The following is a 25442-nucleotide window of genomic DNA, read 5'->3' as shown; positions in this document are numbered from 1 at the left end:
TACAGATCCTCCATCTGTAGCTGCATTCTCTAAAGGGACACGTTTCATGTTGAAATCTTTCATTGATGGGGATCGTTTTAATAGGCCAAAGAGGACGTGAAGTGTGTCAGCTTGTCAAAGAGAGATCGAGAGAGAGAGATGATGGGATCCGGCAGTCCACAAAAGCGTTTGTCTTTGCTGATGATGAAATCCTTGTCTGCTGTCTTCCCCGTTTAAAACTGCAGGACATCACGGCTTAGATGAAAACAGGTGTGAAATTAAAGGGCGTCTGGCTATTTTTAGACTAATATGTGTTTTGCGCATGCAGCCAAGGAAAATAGGCTGCCAGTTTATATTATTTCTTAAAGGTGCAAAATGCTTAGCATCTGCCAGATCCTCCAATCGTTGTGTATGGTTTTCTCTGACCTACATTCGGTTGAATAATTTAACAAAATATGTACGCAACAGAAAATCTGTTCGAGAAATGTTTATTTATTTGCATCGAAATGAACACTCTGGGATTATTTTCTCACTTTCATGCTGTTTGAAGCCTGTTAGACGTTCGCTCTTTTGTGAAAACACAAATGGAGATGTTTAGAAGAATGTTCAGCTGCTCTTTTCTGAATTGTAACATCAAGCTCCAAAACGGAAAGAAATAAAAGTGCCATGAGACTCCAAACTGACTTAAGGCTTACGGAAGGTTTTATTTGGCATATGAAATACTAGCCGAAAAAATCTCACATTTTGAAATAGAACTGTTTATTTACATTAAAAATTTTGGCTATTATGGCTTATGTAGCTCATCTACAGGTAGTAGATATGAGAATATGAAGCTCATACTCGAGAAGGAAAAAGATCCCAATTTTTTTTTAGGCCCAGACTGAGCGAAATATGCAATTTGGTACAAATGCTGAAAAACAACAACAACTCAATCTATATATTTCTTCATCCTTTTGTTGATATTCAGTATATCTTGAATTTGCCTTCTGTTTGCACCAAGTTTGATGTCCGTGGACCCATTTGTTTTCGTGGCCCTCAACCGAATGCAACATACCAAGTTTAAAAACCGAATGAGATTTGGGAGCTGCTGTGGAGGGAAAGATTTGCAGTTTATAGTACAATGTCAGTCTTTTCCTCTCACAAAGCTGTTAAATAACAGCAGAAGATTTGGAATAAAGTGCACAAGGTTTTTGAATACTATGTAGTTACCATGTGCTTTCATTGTTTACACCGCTCTTTTCCGTACAGAATATCTCCTTTTGTGTTTCATGGAAAAAAGATGTGATCAGAGTGAGTAAATGATGGCTGTTTTTTTTTGGTTGAGCTATACCTATGGTCTCTTGAACATGAAATCCATCAGCTCGGCACACAACAGCGTCAGAGATTTTCACCTTTGATCTCTTGTCAGTCACAAGACTGCCTCTGTGTTCCAGCACTCAGACTGGCTGCATTTCTTTGGCTTGTTTAGAGTTTAAGAGTCCAGAAGCAGAACACAGAACATCTGAGGTTTCCTGCAGCAGTCTCAAAAGTTGGCCGATTACGGACTTAAAATGTCTGAATGTCACTAATGTGCAAGATATTTTCTCTTTTATGACATCACTTTTTGTCATAATCTTTTACTCATGTTTTAGTCATTTCAAATTGGATATATGAAGTCGGTTCAGAATGTTCATCCAAAAATGAAAATTAGCTGAAAATTACTCAGCCCCAGGCCATCAAAGATGTAGATGAGTTTGTTTCTTCATTGGAAGAGATTTGTAGAAATGTAGCATTACATCACTTGCTCACCAATGGATCCTCTGCAGTGAATGGGTGCCATCAGAATGAGTCCAAACAGCTGATAAAAAGATCACAATAATCCACAACATGACTCCAGTCCATCAATGTCTTGTGAAAAGCTGCATGTTTGTAAGAAACCTGAACAATACTTGGACATGAACACAATAGAAGTTAAAGGAAAATTCCCGCAATAGTAGAAAAACAGACCTGTGTTTGTCCAGCAAATTTTCATTTTTGTGTTAACTATTAAGTGTTTTCGTGCTCGTTCTTTAAAATAAATGGCCCCCAAAAATATAAAAAGGCATTAGATATAATAATCATATTAATAATAAAACTGTTGAATAATTAATGCAGAGACATTCACATATTTAAGTATGTCTTGAAGGTCCATCTGTGGCCTCTATATATATATAGTGGCAGCTCCAGCGTACAAGTCGTCATTATTTGGACAGTCGTGGGTCAGAAGGGTTGTAATCTCTCTCTCTTTGTCTGTAGTGTTGCTGTTTTATTTTTGGATAAGCTTGAGAAAACAATCTCTGTCTCTGACCGTGCAGTTTTTCCCTGTCTCTCACTCTCTGTCTGTCTGCTGGAGTGTGTGGGTGGAATAACATTATAGCAGAAACCACTAACTGCATCCATCATACATGTCTTTCACCTCAGTACACACACACACACACACACAAACACACACGTTTGTTTTTCTGTTATGTTGGAAACTTTCCATTGACCTCTATTGTTTACATACTCAGTTGTTTTCTATTTTTTACATAACCCTCACACAAAACATGTTTTTTATGTTAAGACCTTTTGTTTGTTTTTAAACCGTTTTGTAGGTTATTTTCGGGTTATTCATATGGACCCAATGTTTTGTCAGTCTTTTCATACCTCCACGATGCTTTTGTCTGCGTTCTGAAAGCTCTCAGAGAGCATACTTCATCTGATGAATTCGATTACAAAAGTGCTGTGAAATGTGCTGTGGTGCTTCATATTACATAAGCATTTTTTTAAGAGTCACTTGCTGTATTTAGTTAAATATGGCTACGTGAACAGAAACACCTTCTGTATATAATTACTTTTTTTCTATGAATACTTTTTTATTTTTATTATTAATAGACTTTATATTTACTTTAAATATATGTAAGTGTGTGTATATATACAGTTTGTGTATTTAGGTATGCATGTTTATATGTGTGTGTGTGTGTGTGTGTGTGTGTGTATATATATATATATATATATATATATATATATAATATATACACACACACTAATATATATATATATATATATATAATATATTTTAGTGGTGGGCATAGATAAATTTTTTTAATCTAGATTAATCTCACTGTGATCTTGAAATTATTCTGCCGAAGGCATTCAGAATATGTGTGTTACCCAAATAAAATTGACAAACAGTAAGTCTTTGAGAAGGGGTTTATCAAGCTAGATGGTGCATTAGAAAAGGGGCTCATCTCCTGTTTCCAAAATGCATCACAAAGTGCTTGAAAAAGCTGTAAACTAATTCCATATTGCACAAGGTGCAAACAAGATTACGCCTGTTTCACACCAATGTTTAAGTTTTTTCAAGTTTGTAGGTGTCAAGGTACAGAAACCAAATAATTAAAACCTCCATTGTAAAATAACAATGGATAGTCTTCAATGTAAACATGAAATATACAATCAAACCTACATTTATTCAGACACCTTCTCACATTATTACAGTTTTGCTATATATATCAAAAATTATACCTGGTGTCTGAATCATTTTTGGTTTGACTGTTAAAACTACAAAGTAATTCAGTCAAGAGCAGTGAGTGATTTTAATTTTCTTGGATTAACGTTACAGCAGCCAGTAGCTAAATTAGTCGCGGTCACTTTAAGAGACGATGAACGCATCCAATATAATACACCATTTTTTTTCTCAACTGTTTACTTTCACTTAAGAAATAACTGACAGTTTTTTCGAGCATACTTTCCAAGGTGGATATTTTGACATATTTTGTATGTATTTGTCGGCACAAGAGCAAAAATAAGCAAATTCGATGTTCAAGTGTTTTGAGACGCCTTTCTCTTCGCATAAGAGAGCTCGGTTCAGTGTCGCTGTCTGTGATACGCGGCTCTCTCTCTCTCTCTCTCTCTCTCTCTCTCTCTCTCTCGTGCGCACCTAACGCGCTACTCTGTTCAGCTTTTCCGCGTCTTGTGTTTGGATGCTTTAATGTTTAAATCGACAAGCGGTAAGGCGTAAAAACATGTGAAAAAGATAAGCTTTCGTGACGATGTGCAGCAGTGGCCAGTCAACTGTCCTGAGCATCTTTTTAGGCTGGCCTCAGCCAGTCGTTTATATAAAATGTCAAGGTGAAAGTCATCATAGCTTGCTTAGTATAGACCCAACACAACTGAGAATAGATTAACGGCGACATTTTTTTTTATCGCCCGATAACGGCCCACCACTAATATATATATATATATATATATATATATATATATATTTAGATGATAGTTATGTAATTTTATAATAAAAATTAATTATTTGTATATATATATATATATATATATATATATATATATATATATATATATATATATATATATATATATATATATATATATATATATATATATATATAAAAACCTGACATTTATGTCAATTATCACTGGAAAACAAGGCAGTGAGTTAGGTGTGGGCTTATTTATGTTTTTAGAAACATTTATTATTATTTGTCTCTCCTTTTTCTGTTTTTCCTTTTTTTCAAAAAAAGTACCAGCAGCGGTCCATATTTTCACATAAGATAAATCCCAACTTTAGTTGTTTAGTTCTGAATATGGACATGGGCATGCACTCTGTGTTTTTACTTGCTGCCAGCAAACAGCATCACATGCATAATTGCATATGTCCATTAATATGTTTCCTATTACAAGTCTGTTTCTGATACATATAAATGTCACACTCTTTCTGGCCCGTGTTTCTAACGCCTCTGACTGATCACATGACCAGGAACAGCTGCTGGTGCATGACAGCTAATAGCGTTAACATGAATGAGGAATTCAGCCTCAGTCTCCTAATGAATTGTGCGGGGGGAACGGGATCCATGATTATAATAATGAGCTTGCTTACACGGTTTGATCCCTTTAGTGCTCGGTACACTGGAGACCCTGTTACCAACACAGAGCAGACACACAGCGCTGGTGAACACCGGACACTAGTGTGGTCTCTGTCACAGAGAGTCCTTCATCCAGACTGATGGGTCTGTGTTTCACTCTCATACACATGCACTCTCTTCTGCTGCTCGCAAACTGAATGACAAGTCCACATATTTTGAATATATTTAATATAATATATCATTGCAGATAGTAAAGGCCAATTCTGCAGCTGTACTCTTCGTTGAGAAACATTGAGAAGGGTGTTACTAGGGTTTGCCTTCGCACAAAGTTGATGATGTTCCATCACTGATATGGTCTTCTGATCGGGTTTCTCTGCATGACAAATGCACATGGACCATTAGCTGCTTTAAACACATTACTGACCCAGGATCAGCTGTCATTGATGATGTAAATCGGTTTTCATGATGCACACTTCCTGTAGATCAGCCTGATGGGTCAGAGATGGAGAATAGAAGACTTTAATGACTAATTCCTGTAGAAGATATCTGGACCATATATTTTACAATATATATTATAATAATGTTTACATCCTGCACATACTATATATTGCAGAAATAGTAGTATGCAGTTTCCTTTATAACTCATATCTGTGTTAGATATGTTGGGTATGTGAAATCATAGTCTTGTAGGCATGTTTTGGTGATTATAGTCTCTTTTGAATACATCTGCAGTGCAAACGTTGTTATCAGACTCCCTTCTGGGTGTTTTTACGCACCGATGACAAAATCCCATCAGCACCAATGTCACACACCATAAATAAGCAGTGAATGCAGTTGTTTGGCATCCAGTGTGACTTCTCTGTGCTGTCAGAATCTAAAAAAGGACCAAAATAACCAAAGAAAAGCAATCAGAGGGAAGCATTATATGTGTGGTAGTTTGAGGTTTTCTGGACCATGATGATTCAAGCTTTAAATAATTCTAAATAATTCAGAAAGCTTTCTCTTGTGTTGTGTTTATGTATTCAGCTGGTGTTTTTAGCAAAACTGTGCTTCCTGTAAACAACCTGAATGACTCGACTCTCATTTAGCCACCCTTGAATTTTTTTGGGGAGGGTTTAGTTCACGGTTGCTTAGTCCATGATCAGCCAAACCACAGTAGGAGTCTTATGATAGACCTTATTATTGAGTCTAAAACAGAGAATTTCCTGTAAAAGGAGAGGGTTATACTCGTGTTTAAAGGTCAGCTGCTGCATGTTTTCATTGAATTTTCATCGATTTATAACTAATATAATTTTTCTTTCTTAAAGGTCTGTGACGTGTGGATGTGAGACTAGAATGATAACTAATGTTTTACATTTTGCATATGGCCCTGGTCCTTCATTAAGGAGAAAATCTCAGCATATATGTCTCTCATTATGTGAAAAACAGACAATTTTGTATCATTATTCAGTGGAGATCACTAGTTTTGGTAAGTTAGTAAGGTTAAATTCATATTTTTATTTAGCAAGAATGTGTTAAATTTATCAAAAGTGACCGCAAATACATTTATAATATGAATATTTATAATATAAAAACAAACTTTCTATTCATCAAAGAATCGTGGAAAAAAAAATTATCACTGTTTCCACAAAAATATCAAGCAGCACAACTGTTTTCAACATTGATAATCATAAGAAATGTTTCCTGAGCAGCAAATCAGGATATTAAAATGATTTCTGAAGGATCATGTGACACTGAAGTTTGGAGGAATGATCAAGAAAATTCTGCTGAATTCAAATGAAAACAGTTACAGTATTTAAAATTATAATAATATTTCACCATTTTACTGTATTTTTGATCAAATAAACGAAGCCTTGGTAAGCATACAAGGCTCTGTTGCATTTCTGCCAGCCTGATGGCATTTCTCTTATGATTAATTCCTGGATAAAGGGGTTCTGGGGGATTGTGGGTGTTGTTTTTGTGTTGAAAAGCCTAGATAATCTGTATGTGCCTGTCTCGCTCACTCTCTTCTTTGAATATGAGTGTGTAACGGTGAGAAGTGGGCATCTACTCTCTTCGAGGTTGTGGCTGTGAAGGCTTGTACATCACACCAAATGAATAATGTTCACTGAAGCGGTTTCTGATCATTCATTCTGACTCACTCCCTCCTGTAATCTGAGCACAGCTGGGTTTCACATTTATGAATCGAGTAAATTAGATGCCATTTCATTTTCATTAGTGATGTTTGCCAGAGCAAGGCTCACTTTAACCATTTGGATCTGCAAAGTGCAAATCCTGTCATCATTTACTCACCCTCCCTTTCAAACCTGTTGGATGGTCTTTACTTCTGCAGGTTGAAAAAAGAGACATTTTGAATTAAGTTCTAGTCATGCACATGTAATTCAGTCTTCCCCCTAAAAGTGCAAAGGACAAATCAGTTGAGTCTGAATCAATTAGTTTGGTTCACAAATCGGACTGATCTTGAGTTCAGTGATTGGCTCCGGATGGTTACAGCTCATTGGAGGAATATTATGACTGAATCAACAACGTAATAAAGAGTTCTTGCTTTGTTTCTGTCGTGTCACTTAATAAGCAGAAGATGCCTGAAGGAAACTGCACTGGAACAGTTTCAGCAGCACTTCCTGATGCTCAGCTGGGGAAAGTCAGCACATTTTATGAGGTCACTGTGGCTATAAATAGTGCTGCCTCAGCTGGAAGGAAAAATGCCTGCAAAACCAAGTTTTCAATAACTGCTGCAAAAGGGGTGTCACTGAAGCTTGTTCAGCTGTAGATCTGCTTATTTTGACTGTGTGAGTGGTTAAGGTGGCCGTTGGATTCTCTCGTCATTAGAGTCTGTTGCAGTTGCCTGCAATCAGTGCTAGTGCCATCGCATTCATGCCATCTGCCACCTGCTGTTGTGTGTGTTTTCCTTTACGTTTCTTTACCTTTCGAAAGTCAATATTATGCAAAAAAATCAGTATATTCTTCATTCGTTGTAGTCCATCTATCTATGAAATTAAAGTTGATAAAAATAAGATTTTAATAGTTTTTTGCATTTAGCATTAATAGTTGATGAAAAAGTTCAAAATTATGACAGTTCTATTTCTATCCAGCTGTCTGCATTTGTTGATTTATCTGTTGACAGGACAAATCAGATTCTCCATTTAAATACAATAAATACAATGCTGCTGATTAGCTTGATTTGCTCATGGCTGTATTATATTTGGTTCTCTGTTGACAGCGTGTTGATGAGGATGTTGTGTGCTTAATCATGCTGATAAAAAGCTGTGAAGCGAAGACATCTGGTAGCCTCATTGACTTAAGAGGTTTTTTTTAATAGTATGTGAAACAGTATGCAGTATACCACATGCAACATTTTAAACAGCTATATTATCCCTTGGCCTCATTGCATGTTTGAGTGAGTGAATGATGTCCAGTAATGATTTGTCTTAAAGGGATAGTTTACCCAAAAATGAAAATTAACACATTACTCACTCTCAAGCCATCCTATAGGTGTAGACTTTCTTATTTCAGATAAATACAATCAGAGTTATATTAAAACAAGCTCTTCTAAGCTTTACAATGGCAGTGAATGGCTGTTGAGATTTTTAAGCAAAGTAAAATGCATAAATCCATCACAAAAAGTACTCTTGGCTTATACTCCACATGGCTTTGGGTGGTTAATAAAAGCCTTCTGAAGTGAATTGATGCATCTGTGTAAATAAATAAATAAATAAATCCATATTTAAAACTTTATAAACCATAATCTCAGGATTTCCATTGCTGTAAACACAACTTGGTTCTGATGAGACTAGCATTTTCTCACTGGAGCTTATGCTACGCCTTTGCATCTGCTAAACGCCACTCTCTCATTAACACATTATTATGATGGATGGATGCACTTTTCTGGGCATCAAAATCTTAAACCCCATTCACTGCCATTAGAAAGCATGAAAAAGCCAAGTCATTTTTTTTATATATACATTTTATTGTATGCGTCAGAAAGAAGAAAGTCATATACTAGGATGGCTTGAGGGTGAGTAAATCACGAGTTAATTTTTTTCATTTTGTGTTGAACTACCCATTTAACTTTGGGCAGTTAAGAAGGAGATGTTGTATTGCATTGTAAAGTTTGCTTTTCTGCACTGTATGCACTGGTTCGATACTAAATGTTGGTCATTCTGGAATATTGTCTATAATAATCAGTGCAATTCTCTGTTTCTCCCCCTGCAGTCTTTGACTACAGCTACCGGGACTATATTCTATCGTGGTACGTCCCCTTGAGTCGAGATGAGGGCCAACTCTATCAGATGTTGTCTGAGGACTTCTGGGAAATGACCAAACAGTTGCGAATGCGTCTGTCTGAGGTGGACGTGGTCAACCTGGTCTGCAACGACATGGTCAAGACCCTTCACACACACTTCTGTGATCTCAAGGCTGCTAACGCAAGGTGAGCCTTTCAGCACTTCTAGTGGTTTTAATAGAAATGCACATACAGTTGTTACCATTGAATGCATGCAAAATGCACAACACTGTCAGTGGACAGGAGAAATTCTGAATCTGTTAACTGGTTTGTGTTTGGCATGCTTGACTATTGTCCAGGACAAAGCATTATTTGTTATACTGACTGGTACTTTGTTTAATGGCTGTTAAGCGTTTCAAAGTTTTACTCTATTAAATAACGCCTTCTCATAAATGTTATTTAAATTTAGTGCAAATGTATAAACAACCAGATTCTATACTGTGTATTATGTGCATACATTACCATTTAAAAATGTCGGGTTAGTGACTTTCGTTGGTGAACGAAATTAAAAACCTTTATTCAGCAAGGGTGCATTAAATTGATCAAAAGTGACAAAGAAATTTTACAAAGCATATTAGAATGAATTCTGAAGGATCGTGTGACACTGAAGAGTGGAGTAATGATGCTGAAAATACAGCTTTGAACACAGGAATAAATTACAATTTAAAATATATTCAAATATGCATTTTTTTTTATTGTACAGATATTTCACAATATTACCTTTTTTTTCTTTTCTTTTTTTAATCAAGTAAATGTAGCCCAGGCGAGAATATGAAAACATTCAGAAACAACATTGTTACCAAGCCCAACTTTTAAATACATGTTTCAGGCGTTTTACTGAAAGAAGAAGAAGAAAAAAAAACTTTCTTCCTCCAAAAACATGTTTAATGTAGTTTCTTTAAAACATCTAGATGCGGTTATCCAGATTGACAGAATGAAAGCATTTCTTTCATCTTCACTCTGATAACAGCACACAAGTGAATGTAAGTGGGAAAAGCACAAGAATGCAAAACCTTTGTGCTTGTTGAAATTCAGTCTGCTTGGGTTTGGATCACAAGCACTCTCTTGATTGGATTCATTGATTACTGATTTGTCAGTGGAAAGAAGGCCAAATGATTGCTTTAGAAACACACACACACAGACAGACATACACTCTGGAGATTAGTATTTCTCAGTTTGATTGATTAACATGATGAAGACTGCTGACGACATTAAAACTCCAGCCTGTAATGTGACCCTTTCTTTTACACAAAACATCACACACACACACACACACACACACACACACACACACACACACACACACACACACACACTCATGTTTGTTTTTGTGAAAAGTGGGGACATCCCATAGGCATAATGGTTTTTATACTGTAGAAACTGTATATTCTATCGCCATTCACCAACCCTACCCCTAAACCTAACCCTCACAGGAAACTTTGTGCATTTTTACTTTCTCAAAAAAACTCATTCTGTATGATTTATAAGCGTTTTGAAAAATGGGGACATGGCTTATGTCCTCATAAGTCGCCCCCTCCTTGTAATACCTGTGTCATACCCATGTCATTATACAGAGTTGTGTCCTGATATGTCACAAAAACATGCCCCCACACACACACACGCACACACACACACACTTTGTCTTGTTGTTCTATTTGCTTACATACTCTCTCTGTGTGAGTGTGTTGGATGTGGATGCAGTAATGAGTGTTTCTGCCAGTCGTGTCTTCATCAGTGTGTGTGTGTGTGTGTGTCTCAGTGATCGATCTGCAAAGCTCATTAGCTGAGTGGACAGACATCTTCTGTCGCCTCTCTTTTTCTTTTTCATCTGTCTTCCTTCACCTGTTCTGTTTATCTGACTCTGTCCATTTATGAAATATTTCCCCCTTAATATTTTATGGTCATACAATTTGATTGCTTCATATATTGCCAAGGTATAAAGGATTATATTATATTATATTATATTATATTATATTATATTATATTATATTATATTATATTATATTATATTATATTATATTATATTATATTATATTATATTATATTATATTATATTATATTATATTATATTATATTATATTATATTATATTATATTATTGGTTTGCATTTTCCAAGGAAGAAATATAATATAATATAGGCCTGATATTTAGTTAAAATTATAGTAATATTTCTATTATGATTCATTCTATTAATTCTGTAAATCTTTTGCAATTTTATCTCTTTATTGGCATGTTTGCTTTGCATCTTGCCCAATCAGAAAAAGGAGAAAATAAAAATAGGGAAAATATAATAATAAAAATAATAAAACAATATATTAATTTCTATCTCTTATAAAACACATTTTCAGATTGTTTCTTTTTCATGACATTTTTAATTAAAGTAGAATACAATAGTCTCTCTCTATCTCTTTTTCTGTCTCTCCAGGCTGGAGGAGGTACCACGAGCGTTTGTGTTGCATCCGTGTCTGCGCAGTTCTGATGAGGAGCTGCGTTTCCTGCACTGCTGCGCCCGTCTGCTCATGCTGCGTCTGCTGCCTGCACGGGACGCTCGTTCACGCAGTCTGCGCCTTTTACTGGAGGAGGTCGTCGCTACTAAAGGTGACTCTCACTGAACCTGGTGTACACTGTGTTATCTTTTTCAGTCCTTGTGATTTTTGCTTGTTAGTACAATCTGACAAAAAAGTACAAAAGTCAGCCAGAAAGTCGTTCATACATACAGACATTATATATATATATATATATATAAAATCAAAGGCAATCATGCGATTACTCACGATAAAAAAATAATAATTGTCGTTGCCCAGCCCTAATATATATATAATTTAATTACAAAAAATATTACTTATACTTTTTATTATTAAATAATTAAATATTACTGAGTACATTATATATATTAATTGTAGAATCCAGATTTTTTTTTTTTAATTTTTTACAAATATGTATGCAGCACAAATTTTTTCAACATTGATAATAAGCTTTGTCATCACACAAATACATTACGTTTTAAAATATATTAAAATATATATAATAACTTTAATAACTTTCAAAAATAGCCATATTCATAAAAGGGCTGACATTAGGGATGCACAACAAAAAAAATCATAATTGTTGATTATTCCTTTGAAATTGTAATTGCATTATTAATTACAATTATCACAATTTACATTGAATAATGTCTATACAATTGTTTGCAATATCTTTATATGAAAATAAACCAGCTGAAAACAGTAACTGAAAACCTTTTAGTGCTTTTACATAGTATAAAGACTCAAACGTCAACTATACATTGGATTGGTTTCTTCTTTACGTTATATAGAAACATGAATGATATTATAATGTTATACTAAAAATAAAATTAAAACAATGTAAAAACCCTTAAAGGGTTAGTTCGCCCAAAAATGAAAATTAGTAAATTTGCGAGTAATTTTATCAGTTGTTTATTATTCATGCAAACATACATATTGCCCACCAAACGTGTTATTTTCGGATAGTCAATTACAAAATACCTGACAGTCAGCTCCAGTGGTGCAGAGGGTAAAGCGTGTGTCAAATGTATTTTGATGTGATCGACCCGGATTCGAATCCGCCTTTTGGCGAAGTTTTTCTCCCTTTTCAAATTTCAAATCACATAAGAAAAGCATTTATTTTCAATGAAAATTAAGTAAATAAACAAAAAGTTAAGGGTAGGTTTAGCGAGAGCTTTATTGTCTCAATAAGGTGGCATCCATTAAATTAGACTCAATAACTTATTATTGCATACGGTTTATAATGTACTACAATACTGAGGTGCAGATAATTTTTACTATTTGCAGTAAGTAGTATAAATAGCAGAAAGTCCTGCTATTTTAACATAGTATAAATAGAATCTATAGATATTTGCACTTAGTTTAAATTGCATATCACAAAAAAAATGCTGCTATTTGCACTTAGTGTAAATAACCGGTGCTAGATTACTGCCAGACTAATGCCGCAGATGCAATATTGCCAGATGTTGCTATTAAAGTAAACAAAAACCTATAAATAAATCAAATAAAAAGAAATTATTTCAAATATTTTGGAAATAAGATAAGATAAAGTTATCGCTGACCATAAACCACAACCTACTACTTCATTAACTTTCTAAAGTGGTAAAACAAGTCAAATCAAAGTCAGCTGATTGTCTGTTCAGTGCTCATCTGTGTTCTTACAATGCTGCTCTTGTGCAGAACTGATGAATCTCATCTACTGCGGGTTTTATTTATTTATTTATTTACAAATCATGAAATTGATTTCCGGGATATTTTACGATAAGCACCAGATGTGTCATTGTTATCATCTTTGATTTGCCATGAAATTACTAATTACATTATTATAGGCTGCCGGAGAGGGATGGAGGTTTTGATGACTTTTGGTAGTTCATGTCAGTGTGATATACAGAGAAATGATGGATTACCGCAGGATATTAAAGAATTTTAGGTGTTTAGAAATCTGCCATCACTTACACATTATGATTAATTACTTTTACCAAAATTGTATTCTTATATGAGTAGTTTGTCCATATATCTGAACATTTGCTGTGAATTTACTCACCCTCAGGTCATCTAAGACATCGAAAAGTTTGTTTCTTCATAATTTTTTGGAGAAATGTAGCATTACATCATTTGCTTGTCAATGGATCCTCTGCAGTGAATGGGTGCCGTCAGAATGAGTCCAAACAGCTGACAAAAACATCACAATAATCCACCAGTCCATCAGTTAACATCTTGTGAAACAAACAGCTGCATGTTTGGTGGAAACAAATCTGTTAACTTCAAACAGTTTATTCTGGATAAAACATAAGTCCTCTATTCATAATATTGCTTTATCCAGTGAAACACCCATCTCATCTGAATCTGAATCAAAGAGAAATATGCAGATTAAGCACAATTTACAAGCGAAAACATTGGTAGTTTATTTGATTTTAATGTTTTTAAAGAATTCTCTTCTGCTCACCAAGCCTGCATTTATTTGTTCCAAAATACAGCTAAATTAATACTTTTATTTAGCAAGGATGCTTTAAATCGATCAAAGGTGATGATAAAGACATTTATAATGTAACAAACGGTTTCTATTTCAGATGAATGCTGTATGTACTTTGTTTTATTTGATGGTTACAGGCTCCTTTGATAAGGAGAGCTTTTTCACTTCACAAGTTAACAGAATTGATTGAACTAGAGAACTAGAGTGTTGTGGATTACTTGTGGATTATTTTGATGTTTTTATCAGATGTTTATTTTATCATTCTGACGGCACCCATCCACAGCAGAGGATCCACTGGTGAGCAAGTGATGTAATGCTACATTTCTCCAATTCTGATAAAGAAACAAATTCATCTGAATCTGGGAGGCCTGGTGAGGAGTACATTTTAAGCAGATTTTTTAGTTTTTGGGTGAACTTTTCCTTTCAACTTTCGACTAGGAAAGTGGGAATTTTCAACTTTCTACTTAAAGCAATAACGGAGTATAGCATTAGGATTTGGGTTTGATTCCCAGGGAACGAACGAACTGATAAAATGTATACGTTGATTGCACTTTGGATAAAAGTGTCTGCTGAATTCATTATAAAACCTTTGATTTGTAAAAAATAGCATTGTTTATCCTCCAAAATTTGTTTACCAGAGACATTTTTGTTGACTATCTGATTTCGATCTGGTTTCATCTTCACAATAACATATGCTAAAATTGCACTTGAAAAAAAATAAAAAAATAAATTTCTGCCCTATTGATTCAGGATGCAGCTGCTCTGGTCTGGGGTTATACTGGAGGAAGTGTTTGCATCTGTTGTCTCAGACTGGCAGGTTGCCATTCATTTTTTTCAGGGCGAGACGTCATCCGCCAGCTCTGTCTGGCAGTAATGAGGCACTGCCTCGTGCTCCGTCTGCTGCGTCTCAGCGTTTTCATCAGAGCTACGTCAACAAGCTCCTGAGGAGGTTTAGAGATCTCATCATGATGAGTGGGGGGTGGGGGGGGGGGGGGGGGGTTGACTGTTGAGTGTAACTCTGTTCCAAAAACAATTGTTCATTGAAAACTTACTTTAAAACCGCTCTCACTCAGAAATTGCTAGTACATTTTACAAAGAAACACCCAGAATTAAACATTACATTTTGAAGTAGAAGGACTGAAATAGTATTTTCTTGTAAAGCAGACTCTGAAATAAACTTTGAAAAGATGATATGTACAGTGCTAGTGAGCTGCCTTGCTTTCTACTGTTTACACAAGCAGCTACTCTCGAAGGCAGAAAACTTAGAGAAAAGATTGATTTGAAGTTCTGCATTGGCAGTATTTCCATATCTGACCTCAGTAACACGCCTCAAGTGAAATGCATGCTAGAATTTGACTCGGAATTGATTTGTTCAAAGAGTTTATTGCAAAGGAATTGATTCAGATGATTCAAATGAGTGTCTTTGCAGATGGCTGCATTTTCAAGAATCAGAACAAGTAATTAATTTAAAAAAAATGATTTCCTTTATTTAGATTTTTTTTTTAAATTGTTTGAGATTTGCATTTGAATACTTTTTTTAGATGCACTGTTTTTTCTTAATTATTAATTGTAATTAATTTTATTTAAATGGTTTATTTTTCGTTGTTGTATTTAGTGTAAATATGAACGTTCATGTAATGCTGACACCCTAATTGAGATATTTGGGTTTTAAAATAAATGAAAATATTAGTTTTTAATGTTTTTGCATAATCAAATGCATGCTCTCATATATAGATTTGGGAAGTATGATTTCTAATGAATCATTTGTTCATATAATGCAACTGAACAGATTTTGATGATTCATCAGCTCATATGTGCAGATGACTGCATTTTCACAAATCAGAATGATTCATGATTTTTTTTATTATTATTATTTCCTACATTTGATAGTTTTTAATTTTCTTTTACATTTTTTGTAAATTTTTAATGTTATTTCTTTTTTTAAAGTGAAATATTTAGATGCACTTTGTTTTTTCTCAGTTATGTAAATTGTTTATTTTTTATTTTTCAGATATTTAGCTTTTTTGAAATGCTTTTATAGTAAACATTAATAATATAGTTGTATAGATATATATTTAGAAAGCTTCTGCAGGTACTTTTCTGAGTAACTTCATATGCAGCTACAGTAATTACCTTTTTAAAAGGGCTGCTTGACTGTAGTTCAGTTATGAATAGCTTGTTGTTTGTGAAGCGTGGAAGGCAATATAATTATGCTGCCTACCCTTTGGAACAGTTCTCATGTTGAGGTTGTCAGCTCACTGCGTTTAGCATAAAGCTTATGTTCTCTCTCTTTCTCTTTGTAGTGTTAAAGCCTTTGGTGGACGTGTTGAGCGATCCGGACTACATTAACCGCATGCTGCTAGCTCAGTTAGAGCACAGAGAGCAGATGAACGAACATCATAAGAAAGCGTACACATATGCGCCCTCCTATGAGGAGTTCATCAAACTCATCAGCAGCAGCTCTGACATACAGTTCCTCAAACAGCTCAGGTAAGAAAACATGCTGCGGCATCCTGAATTCAATTAGTGGTGTTTTTTGTTATTGCTTAGAAGTAGGCTTAGGGATTTGCAGGACCCAATGAAATCAGTTTTTTTTTGTCCCCAAATTTTCCATTGTAATGGTTGAATTAAATTTTTATGTAAACTGAGCATTGTTTGAATTCTTAATTATTTATTACATAAACTATAGACTTTGTTCTTTACTCACATTATCTATGTAAAACCTCATCCTTCACATTTACCCTGTAGGCTATATCAGCAGTGAGGTGCTGAGCACACTGAATGGAACAGAGCCCTACTACGGACTATATAAGTTGAGCAGTGTAAAATGTTTCTTTAACTATATTTTATTTTGATAATGAACAGGCTGCGATGTCAAATTTGCAATAATTTCATCATTAATTAGCAATTGGCATCGACCCTTTTCATTCTATTTCTGATATGCAGATGGCTTAAATATAGTCAAATATCGGCAGCCGATACATCGGTGCACACACACACATACATACATACATACATACATACATACATACATATATATATATATATATATATATATATATATATATATATATATATATATATATATATATATATATATATATATATATATATATATATATATATATATATATCAATGTGTGTGTGTATATGTTTGGATCAAAATTTGATGAATGCATATGTTATCTTAGTATTGAGGTGCTATAATAATTTTAATTATTATTTGAGTCAGTCGTAATTTATTTTGTGTTTTAATTAAAATTTTAGCTTAGTTTTATTCATTTTTAGGTTTTAATTAACATAAAAAAAATACATAAATAAATAAAGGGCGTTGGCTTGTAGCTGGGGAAAAAAACATTTATTTGAATGTGTATTGTGTTTCAGATAACACAAGTTTTTTTTTTACATCATTTAACGTCATAGAAAGTGCAACAGTATGTGAACATGCCTGAAATTAGGGTTGTGCGATTAATCAAAATCGTAATAAAAGAACGATTTGAGCGTGAGCGATTTCTTGTAACAGTGCAAAGGAAATCTACGTGCGAGCGGAGAGATTCACGCTCGCGCATTATTTTAATGTGCTTTGGCGTTACAATAATGCGCTCCCGCTGCTGCTTCTGAATCGCATACACGTACACTGTATACACACTGCAGATGGAGTACGTGTGAACCTTGGGCAATAAATCTATTTCAACACCTGAGGCACCGCTACAGTGAGCTCTATGACCAATGCATGGCAAAAAAAAAAAAAAAAAAAAAAATCCTTGTACACAGTGTTTATTATTTTTTTTTTTGCCATATGTCTAGGCATTTCGTTACTAAATTTGATAAAGCTCTCATTGGTTTTCTTTGGAAATATGTTTCAAATTTACACTGAATGCATTAATGACTGTAAAGCATGTCTGTGTCAAAATCGTGATTAAAACCGAAATCGCAACATTGATCAAAAAATTGTGATGTTTTTTTTTTTTTTGTCTATATCGCACAGCCCTACCTGAAATATTGCTCTGGCTGGTGATTTATTAGGTTATTGATTCATGTCATAGTGTTTATTTATATCTTGAGTCAGAGTTAGCGGATGACTCACTAAATCTGTCTGGATTTTGACCGTTTCACCACATCCAAACCAATTTATTTCCGTACAAAAACCGTTCTGTTGGAAAGCGGTTTCTGTTTCTTTCGTTCAGACGAATCACTCTTTAAATAGGTGATCTGGAAGTCGACACTGTCATTTGTTGTTGCTTTTCAGCTTGCGGTATCAGGTCATATCGGAGGGGACATTTGTTATTTGGGGTTTATTCTCCCGAGTTCAGCTCTTGGTGAATTATCTGTGAGTCGTGAGACAGTGACATTTAAAGGCTTGGAGAAACTTTTCAGCCGTATTGATCCGCAGGCGTAAAGGATGGAGACGGGTTGGAAGGCGACAGGCTGGAACAGACAGACGCTGGCGTTCAGAAATAAAAGCATTGTGATTATAGTGTGTTTTTTGACGGGCGTCAGAAAGATAGACCTTTTCATCATGTCAGGGTTTGGTTGTAGAGCTTTTTAGCAGTGATTGCAAAGACAACTGCTTTTCAAAAGCTGTAGCCAAGCCTGCAATTTGCAATGGTAAGAAAGTCTTTCTTTCTATAAAAGTCAAAGTGGTCTTTCTGATTATATATAGAAAAATAAAGCATATACACACATTTACAGACAGACTTTGTTTTTTTTGTGTTTTTTTCAAAATAAGTATTTTACTCTTACTGTTTATTTGATCAAAAGCACAGTAATATTATACAAGCTTATATTGTTAAATATTCTTACAATTTAATGAACTATTTTCTATTTAAATACATTTTAAAATGTAATACATTTTTGAAGTGGTCATGTGAGACTGAAGACTTGGTTAAAGCTGAAAATTCAGCGTTGCATCACTAGAATAAATACTATTTTAATATATATTCGGAGTTATTTTAAGTTGTACAAATATTTTACAATATTACTGTTTTTACTGTATGTAAATCCCATATGTTATTTAAGAAATTATTATGCATGATTAAATAAAGGCACTGGATTTTTTATTTGTTTAGAAAAATATTAAAATAGTATAGAATATAGTAGCCCACTGTTATTATCGAGGCATTGTTTACATATGTTAATGTAAACCTGAGGAATGACCCTAAATATCTTTACTTGCTTGTGGAAATGTTTCTGAATGACTCCGTGATGTGGTATTGTTATTAAAACAGATTATATCTGTCCTGTCACCTTTAATAACAGCCAGGAGCTGGGAGTCTGTCAACTCTATAATTTACCGAAGACCTTTGTTTCCATGACAACTATAAGCCCCTTGGGCTTTTTCTTCAGTCACGTTGACACTTTAAGTCTAAAAATTGAACATCTCATCAGCCAAAGTGGGTGTCTTTGTAAATGGGCTCCTATTTGACATGCACAAAGCATTAAACGGTCTTTGTTTAAAAGCTGAAAGAAAAAGGAAGTTTGTTGTGTCGAGGAGATTCACCATCTCATTTCACAGCAGGAATAAACCTGAGGTCAGGTAATGAGATTGTTGCTAGGTGACACAGTTAAACACACAGGTTTCTGACCTCGCCAGAGACTGTAAATACAGCATGAGTTGTGTTTGATTTAGTTTTGAGGATGGAGAGAAGGATTAGAGCTCTAGAAGGAGCTTTATGTAAATTGAATTAATGTAAAAGCCATGGATGGACAATAGGATGGGTAAAGTGTTTGAGATTTGAGGTAAGTGTTTGAGATTTGATATTGTGATAGAGAGGGATTTTGGTAAGGATAAAATGAACCCCTGGACAGTCTTTAGCTCTTTGTTCACGTTCCAGCAAAGCTTTTTAGCTCTAGCACATCTAAATGAACAGAAAATGGTCTGCTTCAGATACTGTATGTATTTGATGTTTTATAGCTGTATTGTATGATGTTTATGCTTTTACTGGGATTGATGAAACGTTTCAAAGGATAGTTCACCAAAAAAATATGACAATTCTGTCGTTAGTTACGCTCATATCATAACAAAATCAGTAAGGCCTTTTTTCATCTTCAGAACAAAATTTAATTATATTTTTGATGAAATCCAAGAGCTTTCTGATGCTTCATAGACTGCAACACAACTACCACATTCAAGGCCCAGAAAGGCAGAAAAAACAAATCCTTAAAACAGTTCATTTGACATCAGTGGTTCAATCGTGTTACGTTATAAAGCTACGATAATATATTTTGTGTGCAAAAACACCCCAAAACAATATAATGACTTTATTCAACAATTTCTTCTCTCCTGCGTCAGACTTCAATGCATGACATTTGCCCAAATTTCCATAAAAATTACAAACTGTCTCATGTTGTGACATGCCATTTTTGAAGGTCAACCTCCATATAATCTTATAATACTCTCATTCTGCACCAGCTACTTGTGCATGGCAATGTTCTCAGATGACTTGTATTTGATTTTCATGAAGCAATCTCAATTCAGTCTCTCTCCCTCAATCTCGTCCTCTCTCATCAGGGCCCGTGAGAGCAGAATGTGCCTAATAAATATTCAGCATTACTAAATATCGAAAGGATCCATTTCATTAATTTTGAGTGAATATTGTTCCTCAGAGGAATTTCTCAATGAAACATTAGTAGCCTTGAAATCTTAATGTTCTCATTCTTCAATAGCAGAGACGTGTTATTGGAAGCCATTTTATACTACAGTCAGTCTGAATTTAAAGTTGGAGTTGCCCTTCTTTATAGAAACAGACACCGGCATTGTAGGCTACTCTCACAGGAAACTGTCCTTGTCCTCCGCAAAATGTGCTGCTGCACACATCTGAATATTTGCGTTGAACTGGTCCCGAACAATTAAACAACTTAACCACTGATATGTAGTTTTGCCCTCTTTTGGAAGGCCAAACGAAGTAGTTTCGCTTTCACACCGAAACACACAGTGTATCCACAACATGGAGGCGGCGGTAACGGCAAGAAAAATTTTTTGCTTTCTTTTCTTTGCATGAACATTTGGGCAGTGTTATACAAATCTTCCCACATTGTGACTTAGACATGTGAGGGTGTGTTAGAACGAGCCGTTTTAGGAAGGAGTGGTTGACTCGTAAAGGGACATTATTCAGAAGCAGGACCAGAAGCTCATGTAATTTGTGAACAAAAGTTTTATTAACTAAACGCTAACACATAAGTAATCTAAACAAACAAACATAGAAAAATCACTCATACATCTGCAAAGGGGAAATGAGACCTGATGGATGAGACCATCTAGCCTGGTAATACCAGACTCTGCTACTTCACTTTGCTTTGTAGACAGAGTCTGGAATGGCATAATAGAGAAGTGTTTTCTCTCTCGCTAGGGGGCGCTTGTCTGAAGTTTAAAATCATTGGTTACCCGTAAGCCAATCAGATACGTTTAGTTAGACGTATGTTATGCGCCTGTACAGCCGCATCGAAGCACAGACATCATGCATCAAACTCAAATCTATGATTGAACTTCCACTGTAAACCTGTTGTTAAACACTCTTCTTGTTCTGGCTTCAGTTTGAAAAAGAGTTGAATGTTCTCAATAACAGAGCGAATTGCATCCCGTGTATCGTTTCCCATTTCCGCGGTCATTTCGGTTTTCGATTTCTCTAACCTACAATTTAAAACTCGGTGCTTAGCATCTACGTCACGGCTCCCAGCCCGCCCTCTGCTCGTTGATTGGCCCGGCTGTTTTCAGACCGGTGGCAAACAGAAAGCTCTGACGCTGTATCAGACTGAGTACAGAAGCGAAATGAAATTGAGCGGAAGTAGGAAGTCTGACGTAGTCAGGCTAGAGACCATCAGAAAAAAACAGAGAATGAAGCTATGAAAACAGTCCATTAACCACCTGAGTGAAACCATCAGCGTCGTTTATAATGGGGTCAATAGCTTATACTGAACCTCTGCTTTGTTTAGTTAAATCTATGTTACTTGCATTGCCTTGGTCATTGACGAGTGTTCGGATGCAGTCTCGGATGAAAGTCTTGATGGTTTCAAGGTTTGGACTTGCGATCACTTTCTTCCGGGTTTGAAGAGAATGTTCTGATTCGGTGGTGATTGGGGGTTTCTACCCAGTTGGAAGTTGAAAACAGAAGAGCGTGGAGCTCGAGAGACATCAACTGAAATCCTTGGTGAATGGAAAGATGAGGCCACAGCCTGGCACCAAACTTAGGGGGTCCAGAAGAGTTCTAGCTCAGCATCCCCATCTTCTTAGGATCTAAAAGAACCCCAAACTGAGCCGTGTTGAGGCCTGCCAGACTTAGCTACCAGAAGATGCGAGGGTGATGAGAGATGAGTAAAGAGACTAAAAGCGAGGCGGGTCTCTGAAGTGAGGCCTTTTAAGTTTTGTGGAGGCCACACCTCTCGGGGGTCAAAGAGCAAATGGTGACTTCCACTTCTGGAGGGAAAGTTTATGACTCTTTGTCTCCAAACATAGTCATTTGCATTTGCATTTAGCAGACGCTTTTATCCAAAGCGACTTACAGTGAATTCATGCTAATGCTCTACCAATTGAGCTACAGGAACACTATATAAACATATAATATAAACACTCAATTAGTTAATCCGAAGATGAATTCATAGAGACCAAACATGATATAGGTAAGGTTACGTGAACGAGTGGTTCTAGCATGCATAAAACAGTATACAATACAAAAGACAATATAAAAGAACAGTGATAATATACACAATGACCTGAGGATATGGGATAGGAAGCTCAAAGACTGTGAATGAGAGTCCATTTTTATGGCATTGTGTGTCTTTCCTATGGGTAAATGAATTGAGAGACTGGGAAGGGGCCATAGACTCTCATAGTCGGCTTGTTGATTGAGAGGAGTTACAGAGTATTTGTTAAAGATAACAAAAAATTGTGTCAGATTGGTCAAGACGCTACAAATATAAAAAGCTTACATAATTGTTTTGTATGTTTAGTGTACCGTTTTATGGTGTCACCATATGAAAACAAATTCCGGTTTTACCAGTCGAACATCACTTTCGCTCACACTTACGGTTAATGTTGAATTATTATTGCTCATGTTATTTTTGAATTGAACCAACCAACCAAAAAATAAACACTTAAGAACAAAGTGACTGTGATGAGCAGTTCGCTCACAATTTTAATATCTTTAGGTTGTCTCTTCAAATGTTCAGTTGATGGTATTGGAAAACAATCATTTATTTATGTATTTAAAATATGTATTTAAAACTACTAATAATAATATTTAAAATTGCATAGCGACATGCAAGAAGCCTTTGAGCACATTTTAGCAATATAGCAATGCTCTAACAACCATTTTCAACGTTTTTTTTTTCATGTTTAAACGACACTCAGATTTTCTTGTAATGTAATGTCTTGTTTATGTCCATATGCTGTACTTCATTAAGTCACTCTGCTGTCATATTTTGTCTTTCTGCAGGTATCAGATAGTAGTGGAGATCATTCAGGCGACCACCATCAGCAGCATCCCACAGCTGAAGAGACAGAAAGGTAGGATGACCTTCGAACACATCTGCCAATCATATCTCCTTACTTAGGAATACAAACTCTGAGCTGCTGCTTCTTGACACTGTTTTCTTCATTTGGCTTGAATGATCAAGTTTTCAGGAAACTCGATTTGTCCGCTTCGTTTTCATTTTGATGTTTTGTAATGTCCTGTAATGGAGTGTAATTGTCAGAAGAGCTTTGTGATGGATAGCCTAAGAGAAAAAAATCAGCCAGCAGTCGAGCCAGGTTATTACACCAAACTGAAGATGTTATCTTGACATGACAACAGATGCTGCAAGCCGCCTTATTTGCTCTGCTCTTTCATGAGCTATTATGAAGCTGTTCTGCTCTTCCTGGAAAGAGCTTCTGTAGTCTCAGTGTCTAGCCGCGTGCCGCTCTGTGATTGGCAGACGGGTAATTACACTGAAGCTGGTGCGGGTGTGCTCGAGTAACAGTGGGCTGTAGTAGCCAGTGATGACACATCAGCTGATACTTACAGAAATCATACTCTCCAATCACTTTAAATGTGTTTTGGTATTCGGTCGTTTCTTCTCGAGCTCCATGAATCTGAATGATTCATTTTTGCCACTTTTCTACGAAATAAGTAAATTTAAGGTTCTATTTTTAATAAAAGAACAGTGAAAGGTGGTGCTTTAACTGTTAACGTTTGTTTATCCATGTCAGGAAACAAAGTAATTATTTAGTAATTAAAAGTTTGTTTTGTTTATTCTCCAAAATGGGCAACTGACTTTCAGTTTTAGTCTCTTTAGGTGTTAGCTAGTTTCCCACCAAATTTTAATTTAAAGGTATTGATAAACTACTTTTTTTTTTTTTTGTATTAGTTTGTTTGTTAATTAATTAATTCATTTTTTTATTCATTTAATTTATTTTCTTTATTTTTCCCTACGATGTTGTGGAATGGTCCATTGTGTTTAGTTAGGAAGAAGTTTTTATTTTATTTAATTTATGGAATTTTCCATTGTGTTTACTAGGGAAGTAATTTGTTTATTTGTTTATTTATTTTCTTTATCTTATGGAATGCTCCATTGTGTTCACTAAGGAGAATTTTATTTTATTTTGTTTTATTTTATTGAATGGAATGTTCCATTGTGTTTGCTGTGTTAGTGTTTATTTTATTTAGCCATTTATATTTATTTATCTTATTCCTTAGAATTTGATGGAATGTTCAATTGCATTTACTAAACGGTAAAATTATAAATTAAATAAATTTTATTTATTTGAGGTGGGACAGGCTGTATTTAAAAACAATGAAATGGTTTTTTGTAGTATGTATAGGTTTTCTTACATTCTTCAGACTCTGACATTTTTGGTATTTTATTGCTTTAAGTATAACATCAACTCTAATACCATTTTTAAAATCAGTTAAACCACATCAATAGAACAGCCAATCAGAACAAGAGTTCACAAATACAGTATATGACTAACAATATGTATCTGGATATGAATGAGGAGGCTTTCTTTACTGCTGAAGATCTTTGATTACAGATAAAGTTAATTAATTGTGCCTTAATTTCAGTGGATCACGGTGTGAAGCATTTATGTTATATTAGTTCTTGCAGAGAGTCAGGAAGGGGCTGTTTATTTCTCATCATGTTTTCCGTCTCCTGTTGCCCTGTAATGGGCAAATCTATAAATCTTCCCGCTGGTCCAGCACAATGACACTGAATGGTAAAGGAAGGTGAGCAGGGAACGCTTGTGTAAAAGTCTCCCCTCGTCCCTGGTTTCCAGCGGCAGACGGAGCGTGCTGTGCGAGGGACGCTGGTTGGCAGTGATTGCTCATATTTCC

At 35.2% G+C, this 25442-nt stretch overlaps 1 protein-coding gene across 1 annotated transcript in view; it reads left to right on the top strand.

Annotated features, from left to right (window-relative positions):
- The window catches only part of snx25 (sorting nexin 25), a 45728-nt gene that overhangs the window by 2131 nt on the left and 18155 nt on the right, over positions 1-25442 (top strand). The window contains exons 3-6 of the mRNA XM_052574896.1: positions 9069-9285; positions 11564-11736; positions 16440-16626; positions 23568-23638. Coding sequence (XP_052430856.1) covers positions 9069-9285; positions 11564-11736; positions 16440-16626; positions 23568-23638 — 648 coding nt within the window. The remainder of the gene's footprint in view (positions 1-9068; positions 9286-11563; positions 11737-16439; positions 16627-23567; positions 23639-25442) is intronic.

Source organism: Carassius gibelio, chromosome B14 (genome assembly GCF_023724105.1).
Source record: "Carassius gibelio isolate Cgi1373 ecotype wild population from Czech Republic chromosome B14, carGib1.2-hapl.c, whole genome shotgun sequence".
Lineage (NCBI taxonomy): Eukaryota > Metazoa > Chordata > Actinopteri > Cypriniformes > Cyprinidae > Carassius > Carassius gibelio.
This window is presented reverse-complemented; position numbering and strand designations above follow the sequence as displayed.